Source organism: Amphiura filiformis, chromosome 4 (genome assembly GCF_039555335.1).
Source record: "Amphiura filiformis chromosome 4, Afil_fr2py, whole genome shotgun sequence".
Taxonomy (NCBI): Eukaryota; Metazoa; Echinodermata; class Ophiuroidea; order Amphilepidida; family Amphiuridae; genus Amphiura; species Amphiura filiformis.
The window spans coordinates 75,172,569-75,191,771 of NC_092631.1; the positions used below are offsets into that span (position 1 = coordinate 75,172,569).

Genomic DNA, 19,203 nt, shown 5'->3' on the forward strand with positions numbered 1-19,203 from the left:
CTTGTTACTCCGCGACTAATCATGCTAATACATGAGCTTACAGCGCTACTCTACGCGTCCATATTGCGAGGTTATCTGCGTACAACAGCTTACTACGCACAGCCACGCAAAGAGTATGTTCCACAATGTATACAAATTAAGTAATTTTTCTATAACAAGATGTAAGGTTTAGATATAAGATGGGTCACATAAGTGAGGACTTTCTTTCTGTGTTGTGTTTATATATAGCAAGCATAGAAGTATATTGGTGGAGGCCCATTTATAAATAGCTGTGACATGGACAAATACTTCACAACAGGTTTTATGATAACTGTTGTTATTGTTTCATATTTCAAATATTACCAATATTCCAGTGTTTTTCCTATTCATTTCTCACATACTTCTTGGCATTGTCTAGACATGACCAGAATAATATTCTTATTGAAAGAATGAAAAATAATAATTTTTTTCACACCTAATTGGATAAATCACAATATGTTTGTTGTTTTTCATCTTGATTTTATTATTCCATCTTATACCATGACAATGTGACAATGTGAGTGTTACAACATTAAACCAATATATGCCATTTTCAAACCTCTTGTGTTTAAGACCATACTTCTTTATTTTCTTTATATGCAATATCACAGAATGCTTGTTTAGACTTAATGCCAACCACAGATGTACCACATTAATGTGAATCTGGTCTTTCATGTAGATTGCTCCAGTGTTACGTTCAACATCTAATTTGCTCCTATAGCACTAGGTACCGATAGCTCTTTTGTATCCTGAATATTTGCATTGTACTGTTGTTTATATTTAAATGAAAAACAGTAATACTATGCAAATATTAATTATTATGCTTATAATATATAATACTAGTTTATACAAGAAATGGTTGCCTTATAATATTTTCTCCTGATTATATTTTCTCCTAATTTTTGTTTATTAACCTAACATATAAAATGGAAATACCAGTTTGGTGTAATCAATGTTTGAAGGCATAGTGTAGCATTTCTTCTAGACTGGTGAGCTTTTCTCTGGGTTTGCCAACCTCTTCACCTCTCCTTGTTTCTTCTGCATCTATTCTTTTCCAGTCTTCATACAGCACAGGTTGAACATCTGCAATAATTAAAACAAACACATGTACAGATGTTTTAATAGGAGGGTCTTATGGGAATATGTATAATATAAGCAGAAGGTTGAATACACAAATGGCCAAAATTTCACGATGACTGGATATCGTTTGAAGTCCAATGATATATCATTTTGAAGCTGATGATATATATTTTCAAAACACAAAATAAAACAAAATTGATCAGGGGCTGACTTTACGAGCATTTCGTGGTGGACAGTCACATTTTTCAGTGATTCTTAAGTACTTCTTTCAGATATAGGTGTATTATGTGTAATTTTGAAGGAATGGCCAAGGTAGGTTCTCAGATAGGAACAACACAAGATCACAACACTGAAAGATGGTATTAGTGTTGTAGTCAGCATAATGTCCTTCTAAATGCTTCAGAGCATGGTATCCGAGCATAAATAGAGAGATTGGAGTTAAAGAAGTCCGGCAAACAAGGAAGGCTGGACTGTAATATTGTATAACATGTATTCACATCTGCTTAATTAAACAGTTGGCTGCACAGTTTACAACTAGTAGCATAGCATTTCAAGCTGCATCTGTATTTATTTAAGCAATTGTTTTGAATATGTTATAATTTGGCATTTGACAATGGCCCAGCAAGATAAATTTGGGTATTACATTTGAATGATCTGACATTATAATATTTAGTATCAGGCTCAGGTGCTCTTGAAATAATCTTGGTATTTAGGATGAATCTCATGGATACCGTAAAATATGTTTGTTTGTAATTTGATGCATACACAGTTACACACCCCCATACTCATTACCATACCACATGAGCTCCTATCATTTCATTCATGCATTTCCAACAAACAGTTTAGGAAAGCAAAGCCTCCAGCATTATATATCATGATTTTCACATCAATTGCAATGCAAAGAATGGCACTTGTAAAGTGTAAATTGAAGCATTCATTATATTGCTGTCATGGAATCAGTTTAACATGCAAATACTTATGAATGATGTGTGAGGGTGTGTAGAAGTACCTCTTCTGAAATTGTGAAAAGAGAATTTTATGATAAAAAAGCAAGATTTAAGAAGAAAAAGGACAAATCAAGCCACACAAAGCATCAAAGTACATTCTTCTAGTCTCTTCAAAGGTAGAGCAAATGTTCAAAATCGTCAAGGATTTTTTAAGTTCAAAATGAAGAAAAGACCAATCTAACCACACAATGCATCAATGCGCATTCTTCTAGTTTCTATGAAACTAGATCAAATTTGAAAAAATTATACAGGATTTTGTTGTGTTGTGACCAAGCATCATGGGCAGGGTGGAGTGGTAAAGGCTTTGAGTCATAATCACAGGGTAGCTCAATGTGTGGGTTTGAATCTCACTTGCCTCCCCCAACCCAGGTAGGTGTAATGGGGAAGTAATTCTTGGCTCTGTTGGAACATACAAGTGGGTTTCTTGTAGCATAATAATTGTGTACACAGTGTATAAGGCATGTGTATCAGTGCATGCAATCTTCTGGATAGTCTTGAATGCCAGTGTGATTTGTCGCAATGCTACAAGCATGCTAACTGTTCTATCAGGGCAAAACTTTACCTATTTTATTTAAGAATAAAGAAGACCAACTAAATCAGTACACATTATTTTATACTTTTTATATTTGAAAGAAGAAAAAACATGCAATTTAGCAACTTAAAACATCAATACACAATCTAATTGTTTCTAAAATAACATGGCAAATCAAAGCTAACAATCATCAAGGTTTTTGTTGTTGTAAAAAGTATGTTAAATGCAGAAAAAGGACATAAGACATAAACACACATTTGCTTGTCTCTATAAAAGGTTGAATACACTTGAATCAATGATATTGAAAGAAAAAAACACAATTTTTTCCAATCAAGCAGCATAAAGCATCACTGTGAATTCTACTGATCTAACTCTACAGTACAATGGCAGGATAAATCATACAGCTTAATCTCCTCGTTAAAGCTAGCGTGTCAATGACCAGATACAAATGAATGTTATAACAATATTGATTTCAAGTCAGACATGGCATTGGATTTTGCCTTCCTTACCACTTATGGAATACTCACTGACATAAAAACATCCCTCTCCTGTCAATTATTATAGTAATACAACTTTTGCATATCAATTGCAAGAAATTAAACGTTTGCATACTGTTGTATTTATACTAACAACTTATATGAAGCAGGGCTCAAATTAGCACTTGTCTAAGTAATTTTAATTTTAAAAGAGTTGTGAATGCATCATTGTAGCACAATGAAGAGATTAGATGCAAAAGCCCTTACATACCATTCAAACATTTTGCTTTAAGGCCACCAATGTCTGCCCCGGGCATCTGCCATATAATGCTAGCTTTTAATTGACACACTGCTTTAAAAAATCCAATGTATATTTGAAGCTATGATCAAAAACAACACATATTTTCTTATTATGGTCTTTATATTTACCAAATTACATTTATTTGCCTATAAAATCTAGAAAATGGACTTACATGTATCATATTTTGCTGAGGGGGCAATCAGCATATCAGAGTGCTCAGTGACTGAACTACGTGGTGTTATATAGGTGTGTGTGGAGGTGTGGGGTTGTAATGTATAATACTCGGCATTTGTTTAAATTCTGGGCATGTTATAAACAAGATATAAACACATTTTCATTTGGGTCAAAATATTTGGTAACATTTAAATGTCAGGTTATACAAAGGTCACATGAAAATGTTGTTAAAACATATTATATGAAAACCCTTACAACTGAATTTTTGAAAATGTAGCTAAAATGTTATTGTGAAATGTTTGTTGGCAAACATTTTTGTAAAATATTTGGTCAACACGAAAATAACATTATGTTACAATGTTTATGGCAAGTTTTCAAAAATGTTATTAAAATGTTTCATACCCTTTTTATACCCTTTATATAACCTGACATTTAAAATTGGTTGGCAACATATTTTGTGTTTGCTGGGTTGTGATCCATAGCAGTTGGTCAAGTCTTTGCATAATAAAGTTGATCTAAAAGTTAATGCTTTGCATTCTAGCCATAGGCTTCAACATAGAGATATCTTCTCAAAATTTCAAGAGCTGACACAAGAACCACTGAACCAATACTAGGCTTGTTTGTACTCATTGTAATGCATTTGTCATGCTGATTCCAAATGGTCATGAAAATGTACCATTCTGTTGTAAATTGTTTTTAAACTTGTTGTCTCCAGTTGATACCCGCATGGAGAGAGACGGTTAAGCGCAAAACCCCACTATAGAGCTGAAGTGGTACCAAAAGATGTACTCAAACTATGCGCAGTATGCATCATGAACCAGAATAAACAAACACATTGGTGATCAATTTAATGATACAAGAGGAACCTGGAACTGTCTGTTTTACGTAAAACTTCCTATTTCTCATTTGTGGTCACAAAAGCTTTACTGAGACCTGAATTAACTTTTCACTCAGTGTCATCCCATTTCTGTGTGTTTTTAACTGTGTTCTTTTTTGTGTTATGGATGGACTCTCAAGGAAAATCAATGAGTTGTTATGGGCAACATGATTTCAAAATCAACCAAAAAAGAATTGCAATTTCTTTTTTCTTATTCATCAGAGTAATATGTTTTTTAGTATTGTACAGCTTGATAATTTATTGATTTGTTCTGACAATTATCAAGAGTATAAATTTTCAGTGCTTAAAGGGATGTGTTCCAATTTTTTATGTTCTGTATTCTAACTTACATTGAGGCGTAACAATAATGTTTCCAAAATATTGATCCACTGGTTTTGATATGAGAAGCAAAAACGTGTACAACAATGCCCCATAGGATAGTACATACACTTCCAATGTGGTTACCACAAATCACTATGCTTTTGTTCACACCATCTAAACTAAACATATATCGAGCGTTCAATTTGACTTGGTTAATGGGAAAAATATGAGTTTTCTTCCGATACCAAAATCTCTGTTTTGATGACGAAGAACAGGAGATGAGGCTGTTGATCTGATCAAGGACCTTTAAAAAATGAAAAGATAAAAAAAGTTTTATCACTAAAAATTCTGCAAAGAATCCACAATAAAATACACAGCTGAGGTCTGATGGAAAATAGTAATTGCACAGTGACTGTGCTATTTTTGCCTGATATTTTATAAACCTTGAGATTTTGTTCAAAAGCGTGATGGTAAAGCTGAAAGCATGAGAAAATGTTGTAAAGCTAAAGATTCAAGCCTAATATGCAATGATGTAATTAACTACCCTGATCCTTCGGTAACATTACAAATATTCATATTTTAAGAACAAATCACTCAATTTGATGGCAGTTTCAGTTGAGGCTTTTAGCAAAATGTAGTGATTTCAATGTGTGATTTCATATTATAGATAAGTCTGAATGTGATAGAGTTGAGATCCAACTGTCAGTTTTAAATCAGGAGAGTATAAAGTTAGGTATAGCAGAAGGCAATTCACCCCTGTCTTCTGTTTGCTCATGACTTCCTATCCTTCCTTCCTCAATTGCAATGTTTTTTCTCTTTAAGGTGGCACTAACCAGTGCTCAGTTTTAAGAATTTATTTTTTCAAAATTCAAATTAGAAGAGTGAAAAGGCCAGTGGTAGCACCAGGGGGGGGGGGGTAATTCTCCCAGTCTGAGACTTGCCCACAGGATGCCCCCAATAAAAATTGGAAAAATCTGAACTTCATAATTTTTGTGGTCATTTCATGATTTTTGACCTTGAAATTCACTTTGCCCTTCCCCATCAAATGGAACATAGAAAGAATGTCTGGTGCAGCCACTATGATATGAAAAGACTAACTAATTTAAATAATGCAAGTACTGATCAATATCTTGAAATATCTGTTAATTTGTGTAAAAATGTAATATCATCACTTTTCCCCCACTGCATACAAGAACCTTAAGATATGTAAAACTGGAAATAAAATATTTGAATTCCTCTTGTGCACTTAATAGGTTGTTAATTAGAGAATAAAGGTATTGTTTTTAGCCCCTGGAGTGCATCTATTGTCTCATAAAATCATTATTTTAAGTAAAACAACGAGGCAAAGCCGAGTTGTTTTACACCAAAAATAATGATGTCGCCCGTGTTATATGAGACGATAGATGCACGACAGCTGACTAAAAACAATACCTTTATTCTCATTCTTAAACACTTCAATTCAAATAAAAATATCATAAGTATTACAAATTTTAATCAAATTAATTCCTACATTTTGCAAAGAATTACCTAAGGCTTAAAATCGATCAGTCCCGTTGTTGCTATGCGCTCTGATTGGTTCAAATAGCGAGTATGCAGATCGTATCGCGTCTATGCACGCTGGCGCTGACCCGTGTGATATCGTGTCATATCACATGGGTAAGAACCAATAAGATTGCAGGAACATTCTCTAGTGTTTAAGAAGAATAAGTATCACCTTAACCACTCAGTCAAGGACAATACCATCAAATATTTACCCCCACTTTCTTGAGTTATCTTGATATTATAGTGACACACTTTTTCATTTTTAAAAATTATATTTCACATTAAGTCAAGGCCAGCAATATTATTTTACCTATGTATGTTGTGAATATTACAGAAAGAAATTCTCAATTTAAATAGTGTGCTGGCTTGTGATCCAGTGCTACTGGTGAGAGAAAGGTCAGCCAGTTTTCAAATATTATTTTAGATTTGTCCTCCACTGCGATTTACCTGAGGCATTTTTATGCAAGAATGTGATTTACTTAGTGAAATTCAACCACAATTTGGCAAATTATGCAATGGATGGAAGTTTAAGTTTTAAAAGGTTTTGGTTATACAATTTAGCAATCACAACAACGAGCAAATGCTAGGTAATACTCACATGATATGGCATGGAAATTTCTGCATTTTGGTCAGTTTGTCATTGAAAATAATATGAGCGGCATTTATTAGGACAGGGTCATTAATTAGGAATTCTTAGTCAGTGGGAGTGGTCTAGTTCGTAGACACATAATCTGATTGGACAATCACATGATTTCAGGTGCCATCTATCAGGCCATAGACGACCCCACGTCATCATGAGTGTTGATAAAGCGTAACACGCTTATAGAGGTGCGTGTATGAATCGTGTTGTATGCGTAGACTAGTGCGGAATACACACACGCTCTAGCAGTACGCGGAAGAGAATACGTGAAGTTGTAAACAAATTTCGTTCATTTTATAATAAGGGGAGTTTTTATGATGGTAACTTAGTTTTTGCTTACAAAAAAAAGTTTACAGTTATTTAAATAATATTTAATTGACTAAGAATGAGAATAAACGATAAGAATTTTTGTTTTTACTATCCTCTACTTATGATAGATGACAGGCAGGTCCAATATTTTTATCGTAGTGCGCCAGCATCCACTACTCAAAATATTGGACCTGCCTGTCGTCTATCACACGGTATAGGATAGTAAAAACAAAAATTCCTATTGCTTATTCTATAACAATATGGTATACCGGTAGCATACCCATCATTGGGCTCTGATTCAATCAACAACATTTTGGCACATATTAATCAGTTTGGTATGATATCCTTTTCTGGAAAATCCATATTTCTAGAGATTTTACCCATCATGCACTACATGTGTGTGGTGTGAGTCTTCTGGAGATACAATATTACTTTTCATGTTTTTGTGCCATTTTATTACCTGTAAAATAAAATATATGCATTATGCTAAAAATTTCACCACATAATTGAAGTCATACAAAAATTTCTGAAGTAGGAGAATTTCATGAGTTTTAGAATCATGCAATAGAAATTTATTGGCAATTTAGTTTAATATAGTCCCTTCAAAAATAATTGGTAATTTAGATTAATATAGTTTTTTTTACATATTTACAAACTGTTCAGACACTCTATCATTATATATCATATTTATCATTTACAGCACAACAATATAAACTGGTTTTTTTTGGATCATCCTAAATGGAAACTATATTTATTGCTTGCCCTTGTGTATAACAACACAATAAATATTCAGTGAACAATAGCTTTTCTGATGACATTAGAGTGTTCAAACCCTCAAACCAATCACAATATGGACAAAATACATGTTTATGTCACACATGTCTACAAACCAGAATTATAAGATCTCCAGACAGAAATTGAAATATCTAATAGCTTTGCCTAATCAGCACTTCAGGGAATTCATCTTTGCAATGTGCTTTCATGTTGTGTTGTTTGGTAAAAATTGATACATTTTGCAATCTTAGAACCTGACACATAGTATACACACCTCACAAAACTTAAAGAATCAGAATCTGGCAGTCCTAATTTGCATTTGTTTTCTGTTTTCATGATGCTGCTGATCCCTGGGTTGGTGCATATTCCTGTATATATGGACTTGACATGGCACTTTATGAGTTTTAGAATCATACAATATAATTTACATTAAAACAATGTCAACTGACTTTTCTTGCATAATCATGAATAGAAGTTACATTTTATAACAATAAATATTTAGTGAACAATAGCTATTCTAACAACATTTAGAGTTTTCAAACTCTCAAACCAATCTCAATGTGGACAAAATACATGTTTATGTCACACTTGCCTACAAACCAGAATTATAAGATCTCCAGACAGAAATTGAAATATCTAATAGCTTTGCCTAATCAGCACTCCAGGGAATTCATCTTTGCATTGTGCTTTCATGTTGTGTTGTTTGGTAAACATTGATACATTTTGCAATCTTAGAACCTGACACATAGTATACACAACTCACAAAACTTAAAGGATCAGAATCTGGCAGTCCTATTTTTTTTTTCTGTTTTCATGATGCCGATCCCTGGGTTGGTGCAAATTGCTGATTATAGTTATTTCCTGTGTCCAAGGACTTTAGTACTTGCTACGGGCACTTCATGCATTTTAGAATCATACAATATAAATTATTGGCAATTTATTTTAATCCCTTAAAAATAATTGGCAATTTAGATGTATTCCCTGCAGATATTTACACATTTCTCAGAAATTCTTATAAATCTTATTTATCATTTACATTAAAACAATATCAACTGAGTTTTCTTGCATAATCATGAATAGAAGTTATATTTTATAACAATAAATATTAAATATTCAATGAACAATAGCTATTCTAATAACATTTACAGTTTTCAAACTCTCAAACCTATCTCTACATGTATAAATACATTTTAATATCATACATGCCTGCAAACCAGAATTAAAAGATCTATATCTAAACAGAAATTGAAATAATTATGTAGATAATCGTTATGAATATCTAATAACTTTGACTTTGATCGGCACTTAGACATTCAATCTTTACATTGTGCTTTCAGGTTGTGTGGTTTTGTAAAAATCCATACATTTTGCAATAATTGCAAATTTTAAGCAATTTTAGAACCTCACACATATTACACACTTCTTACAAAATATAAAGGATTAGAATCTGACAGTCCATATTTGCATTATTTTCTGTTCACATGGTGCTGATCCCTGGGTGGTTGCTGAATATAGTATTTGTAAGTGTCAAGGGACTTTAGTACTTTAGTAGTGCAAATGTTACTAAATGAAATTACTCATCTGATTTACAATCTGTAGATTAAAGGCACAATAAGGAAATTTGCATTTCCCAGGGAATTGGTCAGACAGCAGACCAGACAGTAACTATTGAGTAGATTTATTTCACCTTGAAGGCATGAATAGTTTTAAAATACAACGGTCAGTCAGTATGTAATGAAAGTTGACATTTGACCCCATATATTGAATTAATTGTATGGTATCATTTATATATGTATTGTTTATTTATATACACAAAAATGTACTTATCACAAACTGCTGCAAAAGAGTGCCCGTTTTCGAAAAAGAGCAGTAGTATGGGCTTAGTTCCCCCAGGCCATCCATGATGTCATGCATTAGGACTACAACCGGTATCTACCAGTCAATTTATACTCCCATTCTCACATCTGTTTTTTTTCCAAAGCATGGCTTTAAGAGAATAAATTTCACTTGGAATGTGAATGAAGGTATGTACAACAAATGAAGTGCAGTGTTTCAGGACTTTCAATATCGCTGGTCATAGGATTACAATAGGGATAAAGGATTAAAGAAGAAGTAAATAAAATAATCACACATTTTGTTCTCTCATGTGACTACTAACCACAAGTAGATAAGCAATGTCATTGACTTTCAAAACAAAATAAAATATCTAATTTCAATAAAACACTATTTCATTATAAATCTTATGTTTTGATGTTTCCCCAGTGTGTTGCATGGACACATAAACTTTGAAAAAAAAAGATGTGCACTTGGCCAGATTCAAATCAGCGACCTTCTGATCTCTAAAGCTAGTCACTAAGCCACAAATATTGAGTGGATTAAATCTTTAAGTCTTAGGTTCGTTCCTTGTTCATTGCATTGCTATCAGATTTCATCAGAACAATATTTAAGCTGACACAAGTCACATTGGCTAGTACTCTGGGTGCTTAGAATGTATAAATTGTTATCTTTCCCCAGAGTGTGCGCTGACCACTGGTCACAAGATAAAAACTAGTACATTACTCTAAATACATCCACTCAAACTTAAACTATCCAAACATGTTTGTCACATAACTAATAACAATATAAAAGGATTTGAACTGGACATTTGCCTGGAACTAAAAAACAACTTGCAATCTTATCATCATCATCACTACCCTACGCTCTCAGCTTCTCTCTCTCAATCACTAATCACAGCTTTCAATCGGTCTCTATCTCCATATCTCTCATACCACCATTATTGTGCCCCTTCACTGGTTAGTCGTTAACCTTTTTCGATTTCTTTTTCTGCTTATCTCCTGGCCCTATCTCTTCACATCCCTATTCCATTTCTATTTTTCTCATCTTTTGACCTCAACTTTCCTCATGTGGAAAGGTAGAGTTTTGCTTCTTGTTTTATGTGTGGAAAAGTAGTTTTATTTTCAATTTTGTGAATTACCATTTTATCTTTCTTACGGTGTCCTCCTTGACCATCTCTGTTTCAAAAGGTAAAAACAATGATAAATTAATCTTTCATTCATGTAAAAAGAAAAATGAGATATTTAATCCAGAATTGGGATTATAACTATTTATATTGAACAATTAAGTAAAAATATGAAAAGTGTTTTCGCAAATGCCATTCACTAACTCTAATCCCATCCCCCCTTTCTCTCTCTCTCTCTCTCTAGGTGCCATATCCTAAGACGTTGGCGATCATGTCATGCCACAATTCTCTGTTATAAGCCATCTCCAGAAGCTCTGTCGCTTTATGTTCAGCTCTCCTTTCTTTTAGCCAGTCTTTCAGATTTGATAACCACATCACTCTCTTCCTGCCTCTGCTCCTTGTTCCTTCTATTCTTCCTGTCAATACTAGGTTCTCGAAACCATCCTTTCTGAGGATATGACCAAGGAATTTCAGCTGCTTAACTCTGATTTCAAGTAACAGCTTCCTGTTCACATTTGCTCTACTTAGGACATCGTCATTAGACACTTTATCAGTCCACTGGATCTTCATCATTCTTCTAAGGAACCACATCTCGCAGCTCTCCAATCTTCTTTTAATGTCTGTTGTTATTGACCATGCTTCACTTCCATACATTAATACAGGGATGACATAGCAGTTGAGTACCCCAATTCTGGTCTCTATACTGAGGGCACTGTTTTTTAGGATCTTGTCTAATTTTGAGAACGCAGACTTAGCCAGTGCAATCCTTCTCTTAACCTCCTTAATACATCTAGCATCTTCTGTGATTAGACTGCCAAGGTATTTGAAGGAGGAAACTTGCTTAATTCTTTGATCTTTCACCTTCAATATGCATGTTGGGCTTTCAGTCTTTGATACCACCATACATTCTGTCTTCTTGCAATTTAACGATAAACCTTTCCTCTCACTTTCCTGAACCACCACATCAAGAAGCCTTTGCAGATCCTCCTCAGACTCAGCTAATAGGACAGTGTCATCTGCATATCTTATGTTCGTGATGTTATGTCCACCTATACCGAGACCATTTTCCTTTTCTAGCTCCCTTAGGATCAGCTCACTGTAATAATTAAAGAGATCTGGTGACATCACACATCCCTGTCTGACTCCTCTCTTAATGCTTGTATATTCACTACAATCTCCATCCACCCTTATGCACGCTGTTTGGTTCCAATAAAGGTTCTGCAACAGTCGAAGATCCTGTCCATGCAGGTCTAGCTTACCAAGATCTTCAAAAAGCTGATCATGTCTCACCTTGTCAAAGGCTTTTGAGTAGTCAATGAAACACATGAAAACATCCTTCAGCATCTCTACCGCTCTCTCTGTTATCATTCTCAAGACATAAATCCACATCAAAATGCAGTTTTTGGTATCAAGTGGAATTTTAGGCCTGAAATGTTTTGTTTGGGCAGTATCGGACAGATCACCTTTTAAATGCTAATGATAACAATACCCTTTACTATGATAGCAATGGCACAATTCCACATTAACAAAAGCAACACAAAATATATCGATAAAATATTTCCAAAACCAATTTCCATTGATCACACAATTTGCAATAACATTAGTAGTTTATCTATATATTATCTTTCTTTCTTTACTTCTTCCTTATTCCCTGTCTATCTTTCTCTAATCTCCACAACGTATTTCTCATTCTGACTCTTTTTGTTGATCTCTTGTCTGCCATTTCAATCTATCTCATGTCCTTGAAGGATGACAAATAAAATAGACATCACTTAGGGAACAACCCAAAAGTTCGATGAAGCCCTATAAACTAAAGTCCTTTCGTTAGAAGGCTAACCCCCTCCCCTCTAACATAAGTGACAAATATCGAAAATTCTAACCCGTATTCATAGAGGATACATAGGGCCGTGACTATAGTGCATGGGGTTGGGGAGGGGTGTGGCAATGCTATGATATTGATCACGTTTATGGAAGAAACGAATATTGCATTCTATTTTAAAATATTTTCCTTCATTATCTTTGGCACAGAAAAAAAGGACCTGCTAGATTTTCAAATAAAAAGGAATGTGGTATCAAACACAAAACATTTTCGACATAATTCACCACAGGTTAGAAAAGGTTGCCAGAAAACGTTTAAATGTCGGGTTATTTAAAGGGTATATAAAGGGTAAAAAACGTTTTCATATTAAAGGAAGGGGTATGAACGTTTGGACAGTATTTATTGTGGGACATTAGAGCACATCATACATATCGAATTGCATTCTGAATACGAAGAATGGCCTTCTGATATCAAATAATTTTGATTTTTTGAAATTTGCAATGTAATACATTTTATGGCAAATAAAATTGATATTTTTGATATTTAACAGTACTTCAAGTAAACTTTATAAATCTGATGATTTCTACCTAAAGTGTATGTAGGTGGGATGTCGACGATCAATTTAAAATTTTGACCTTTCGTATTGAAGATATGGATTTTTTTCCCAAAATGCCAAAACAAATTAGGTCTTTTTGGGGAAAAAATCCATATCTTCAATATGAAAGGTCAAAATTTTCAATTGATCGTCCGGCTTTTCCTCCCAGCTACATACACTTTAAGACTATATCATTAAATTTATAAAATTTACTTGAGGACTGTTATATCTTCAAAATGTGAAAAATATCAAATTTTAATTATTTGTCATAAAATTTATATTATATCGTGAATTTCATAAAATGAAAATTATTTGATATCAGAAAGACATTCTTCGTATTAAGAATGCAATTCGATAGGTCTGATGTGCTCTCATGTCCCACAAAAAATGCTGTCGAAACGCTCAAAACGCTCATTCCAGTTCCCTTAAACATTTAAAAACATTTTTTTGATAATCTCCTGCAAATATTCTAACATAGTGGTATTAAAAAATGTTTTACAATAACATTTTGGAAACATGTTAGAAATAGTTTTGTGGTGTGTTTTCATAGACGTTTTAAAACGTGTTCATGACCTTTATATCCGGGTAACCAGGGGATAAGACTGCTCGAGTCAGGTTAAATGTCAGGACCTATTCCCCACTCCAGAAAAATACAACGCTAATTTTTTTGGATTAAAAAAATATCCTGTTTTGCCAAATGAAACATAGCTAAATCCTAATCCTTTAGTTAGTCCTAACTGGCAATAAATGTCAAATTTTAATATTTTTCCAATTCGAGGGAAAATGGTTTTCTTACAATTGTAGTCACAAAATTGTAAGATTTGGCAAAAGTCTAAGCATTCAAAATATTGAGTATAGGGTAAGAGTTAGCTCATAATTTTAATATTATGTTATTTTTGCTAATTGGTTATGAAAAAGATTAGAAAATGTGTTTTCCAAAAATTAGAATGCATAACTTGAAATTAGTCTTTGTTCAAGTCTTTTGGGCTTGATTGTCACAGAATATGAAAAAGGTCGAAAAACGCCCTAAAATTGTCGTTTTTGGACCTTATTTCCAAAAATTGACAATATTAAAATTTTACTTTCATTGCCAGTTAGGACTAACTAAAGGATCAGTTACTTGGTATAACTGATTTACTATGAATGTTCTTACCATAAAATATATTAAAAATATTTTATCATATTGATTAAATGTGAGCAAATGCCGGGAAATAAACTGACCTATGTCAATTCAGTTCGTATAGCGATGATATACTTGTGTGAATCGTGACCTTTTTCAGTCGCAATTCCCAGATATCGAAGTTCCCTGATATAACCAGACATTTTAATGTTATTAAAACGTTTTTACCAAAACCCAAAAAATATAACACACGCCGACATCCCCTGGTTAATAATTACTTGGTACAGCAGAGACACTAAAATCAATACCGGGATCGATACACGTGAATGTGCTATGCACGATTTGATATTCAGACGATAAATCTTTGGATACCGGGTTTGAAAATTATGAATACCTCCCGTAATTTTTTTATTCTAAAGAAGCCATATTTTTTTCCTTGCACTTGAATATATGTATTGAAAGGGTATGATAGTCGTTAGCTTGCGTATTGCGAAAGAACCGTGCGTATCGAGCTCAAAAACTGACAAAAATTCTGATTTTATATGTCCCGAACTATAGCGCAGCGTAGGTCACTCGTGGAGGCAGTCTAAAAGCAGATGACCCCATGGCGATAGCATGCTCACTCCCACACAGAGAGGTCAGTCACCGGGCTATTGTCAGTAGCCTTAGTCGGATGTTCCTCGCCCATTGTGCATCTCAAAACTATTAAACAGGTCGGAACAAAATGGCCATGCGGTGGATTCATTCTACCATGGCGATTTCTGCCACGAAGATAAGATATCGGGCGATGACACTGTGTAACATGTTTAAATCGTTTTAAAAACATTTTGTGTACGGTATGCTTGGACATCTGCTTTAAAAATGACCTTATATGACGTTGCAGGCTGCGCGTTCTGCACTCCATGTTGATTTGAAATCATTTTGAAGAAACCACTCAAGTGTCAAATGTCAATATCGTACTTCAGAAAATGCTAAAATTTGAAAATGATATATTAAATCCTTAAAAAAGATCAACTTTGACCGATGTTTTAACTACTTTTTACAAACGTAATCGGACTTTCTGACCCCTCTCCCCACTAACGAAAGGACTTTCGTTTATAGGGCTTCATCGAACTTTTGGGTTGTTCCCTTATGTTCACTTGACTTTTCAATATCAAAACTAATGAACTCATTTCTGTAGAACAAATATTAGTTTTCATACAATTACATGTGTGTGGTGTGAGTCTTCTGGAGATACAAAATTATTTTTCATGTTTTTGTACCATTTTATTACCTGTAAAATATATGCATTATGCTGACAATTTTACCACATAATTGAAGTCATACAAAAATGTCTGAAGTAGGAGAATTTCATGAGTTTTAGAATCATGCAATAGAAATTTATTGGCAATTTAGTTTAATATAGTCCCTTTAAAAATAATTGGTAATTTAGATTAATATAGTTCTTTTACATATATACAAACTGTTCAGACACTCTATCATTATATATCATATTTATCATTTACATCACAACAATATAAACTGGGTTTTCTCACATCATCATCAATAGAAACTATATTTATTGCCCCTGTGTATAACAACACAATAAATATTCAGTGAACAATAGCTTTTCTGATGACATTAGAGTTTCAAACCCTCAAACCAATCTCAATGTAGACAAAATACATGTTTATGTCACACATGCCTACACACTAAAAACTACGGGGTTATATTTTCCGTGGTCATTTTGAATTGACCACGTTTGGGGTTGTTTTGACCCCGTAAGGGGGTTGTACTGTTTTAATTTGACCACATTCACGAGGTCATTTTAACCAAGACGAACGTGGTCAAAAACTTCGGGGTCATTTTGCCGATACTGTCGTGCATTGATATCAGTTTCAATGTTCAGCTTTGAAAATCTCAATTCATAAATGAGTTTAAACATGAGCTGCAATTAATGTTTTTTGATTATTAAATATAGCTAATTTTTTGACCGACGTTGCCCAATTTTACAACTTTATAATGACTTGCATTTCAGAACTATTTGCACGTACGGTGTGCATCGGCTTCCCGCGTCACATCAGCGCCATATTTGTTCTGATTGTGCAGCCTGAGCGGATTGTCGTGTGTCTGCATGATGGAATATGAAAAGTTACTTGGGAAAGTGGGACTGCAAGGATGCATAGACCCATGTCTATGAACGCAGATTCGGACAATTTCATGCTGTCGTGGCCGGATGTCTTGGCTGCAGTTGTTATAAGCTTACATATCAATGATATCATGTAAGCTTAATATAATGCGTGAACTGTCATGAGGCGTGTCAGTGTGATACACAGATGCATTATGTATAAATTTGCTGCTTATGTAATGCTAGTGTGCAGAGACACACTTATGTCCTGGTGGGACCAGCAATATCAATACCATCCATCGCATCATACTAAAAAAATCCAAACAACCCCTAAATGTGGTTATTGAGTAACCCTATTATAAACAACCCTTTCAAATGGGTCATTTCATTTGACCCCGAAATGTTGTTATATTTTGACCTCAATGGGGTTACATTTTGACCAAAATACGTGGTCATTGAAATGACCACAGCCAATGGGGTCAATATTGAATAACCCAAATAAGGCAACCCTTTTTTCATTTGACCCCGAAATGTGGTAATATTTTGACCCCAATGGGGTTACTATTTGACCCAAATACGTAGTCATTGCAATGACCCTGATCAATGGGGTCAAAATGACCCCGTCTGTGGTATGGTGTTTAGTTGATAACTATGCTGGGGTCAAAAATGACCCCGTAGTTTTAAGTGTGTACAAACCAGAATTATAAGATCTCCAGACAGAAATTGAAATATCTAATAGCTTTGCCTAATCATCACTTCAGGGAATTCATCTTTGCATTGTGCTTTCATGTTGTGTTGTTTGGTAAAAATGGATACATTTTGCAATCTTAGAACCTGACACATAGTATACACATCTCACAAAACTTAAAGGATCCGAATCTGGCAGTCCTAATTTGCATTCTTTTTCTGTTTTCATGATGCTGATCCCTGGGTTGGTGCAAATTGCTGAATATAGTTATTTCCTGTGTCCAAGGACTTTAGTACTTGCTACGGGCACTTCATGCATTTTAGAATCATACAATATAAATTATTGGCAATTTATTTTAATCCCTTAAAAATAATTGGCAATTTAGATGTATTCCCTGCAGATATTTACACATTTCTCAGAAATTCTTTCATTATAAATCTTATTTACATTAAAACAATATCAATAGCTATTCTAACAACATTTACAGTTTTCAAACCCTCAAACCAATCTCTACATGTATAAATACATTTTAATGCCACACATGCCTTCAAACCAGAATTAAAAGATCTATATCTAAACAGAAATTCAAATAATTATGTAGATAATTGTTATGAATATCTAATAGCTTTGGCTTTATTTCATGATCGGCACTTAGACAATCAATCTTTACATTGTGCTTTCAGGTTGTGTGGTTTTGTAAAAATTCATAAATTTTGCAATTTTGCAAATTTTAGAACCTCACACATATTAGACCTACACACTTCTTACAAAATATAAAGGATTGAAATCTGACAGTCCATATTTGCATTATTTTCTGTTCACATGGTGCTGATCCCAGGGTGGGTGCTGAATATAGTATTTGTAAGTGTCAAGGGACTTTAGTACTTTAGTAGTGCAAATGTTACTAAATGAAATTACTCATCTGATTTACAATGTGTAGATTAAAAACACAATAAGGAAATTTGCATTTCCCAGGGAATTGGTCAGACAGCAGACCAGACAGTACGCTAACTAATGAGTAGGTTTATTTCACCTTGAAGGCATGAATAGTTTTAAAATACAACGGTCAGTCAGTATGTAATGAAAGTTAACATTTGACCCCATATATTGAATTAATTGTATGGTATCATTTATATATGAATTTATTTATATACACGAAAATGAGCAGTAGTATTACACATAGGTTAATACAGCCTGCTGATCGCTTGATGATCGCTTGATGATCGCCTGATGATCGCCTGATGATCGCTTGACAGCGACACTGAAATACTGTGTTGCGAGTCCAATACAATATGTGTAATATTGTTTAGTTATAGGAATGTTATGAAAATAATCCATATGGGGTCACAGGTCAACTTTCATTTTATACTGACCAGCCCTCGTATGGGCTTAGTTCCCCTAGGCCATCCATGATGTCACACATTAGGACTAAAACCGGTATCTACTAGTCAATTTATACTCCCATTTTCACATCTACTTCTTTTTTCAAAGTGTGGCTTTAAGAGAATAAATTTCACTTGGAGTGTGAATGAAGGTTATGTAGAAAAAATGAAGTGCAGTGTTTCAGGACTTTCAATATCGCTGGTCATGGGATTAAAATAGGGATAAAGGATTAAAGTAAATAAAATAATCACACATTTTGTTCTCTCCTGTGACTACAACCAAGCAGATAAGCAATGTCATTGACTTTCAAAACAAAATAAAATATCTAATTTCAATAAAACACTATTTCATATATAAATCTTATGTTTTGATGTTTCCCCAGTGTGTTGCATGGACACATAAACATTGAAGAAAAAAAGATATGCACTTGGCCAGATTCAAATCAGCGACCTTCTGATCTCTATAGCTAGTCACTAAGCTA

At 33.9% G+C, this 19,203-nt stretch overlaps 1 protein-coding gene across 1 annotated transcript in view; it reads right to left on the minus strand.

Annotated features, from left to right (window-relative positions):
• Nucleotides 1-591: 591 nt before the first annotated feature.
• LOC140151412 (NADPH:adrenodoxin oxidoreductase, mitochondrial-like) overlaps nucleotides 592-19,203 on the minus strand; it is a 704,260-nt gene continuing 685,648 nt past the window's right edge. The window contains exon 11 of the mRNA XM_072173745.1: nucleotides 592-1,101. Coding sequence (XP_072029846.1) covers nucleotides 968-1,101 — 134 coding nt within the window. The 3' untranslated portion in view covers nucleotides 592-967. The remainder of the gene's footprint in view (nucleotides 1,102-19,203) is intronic.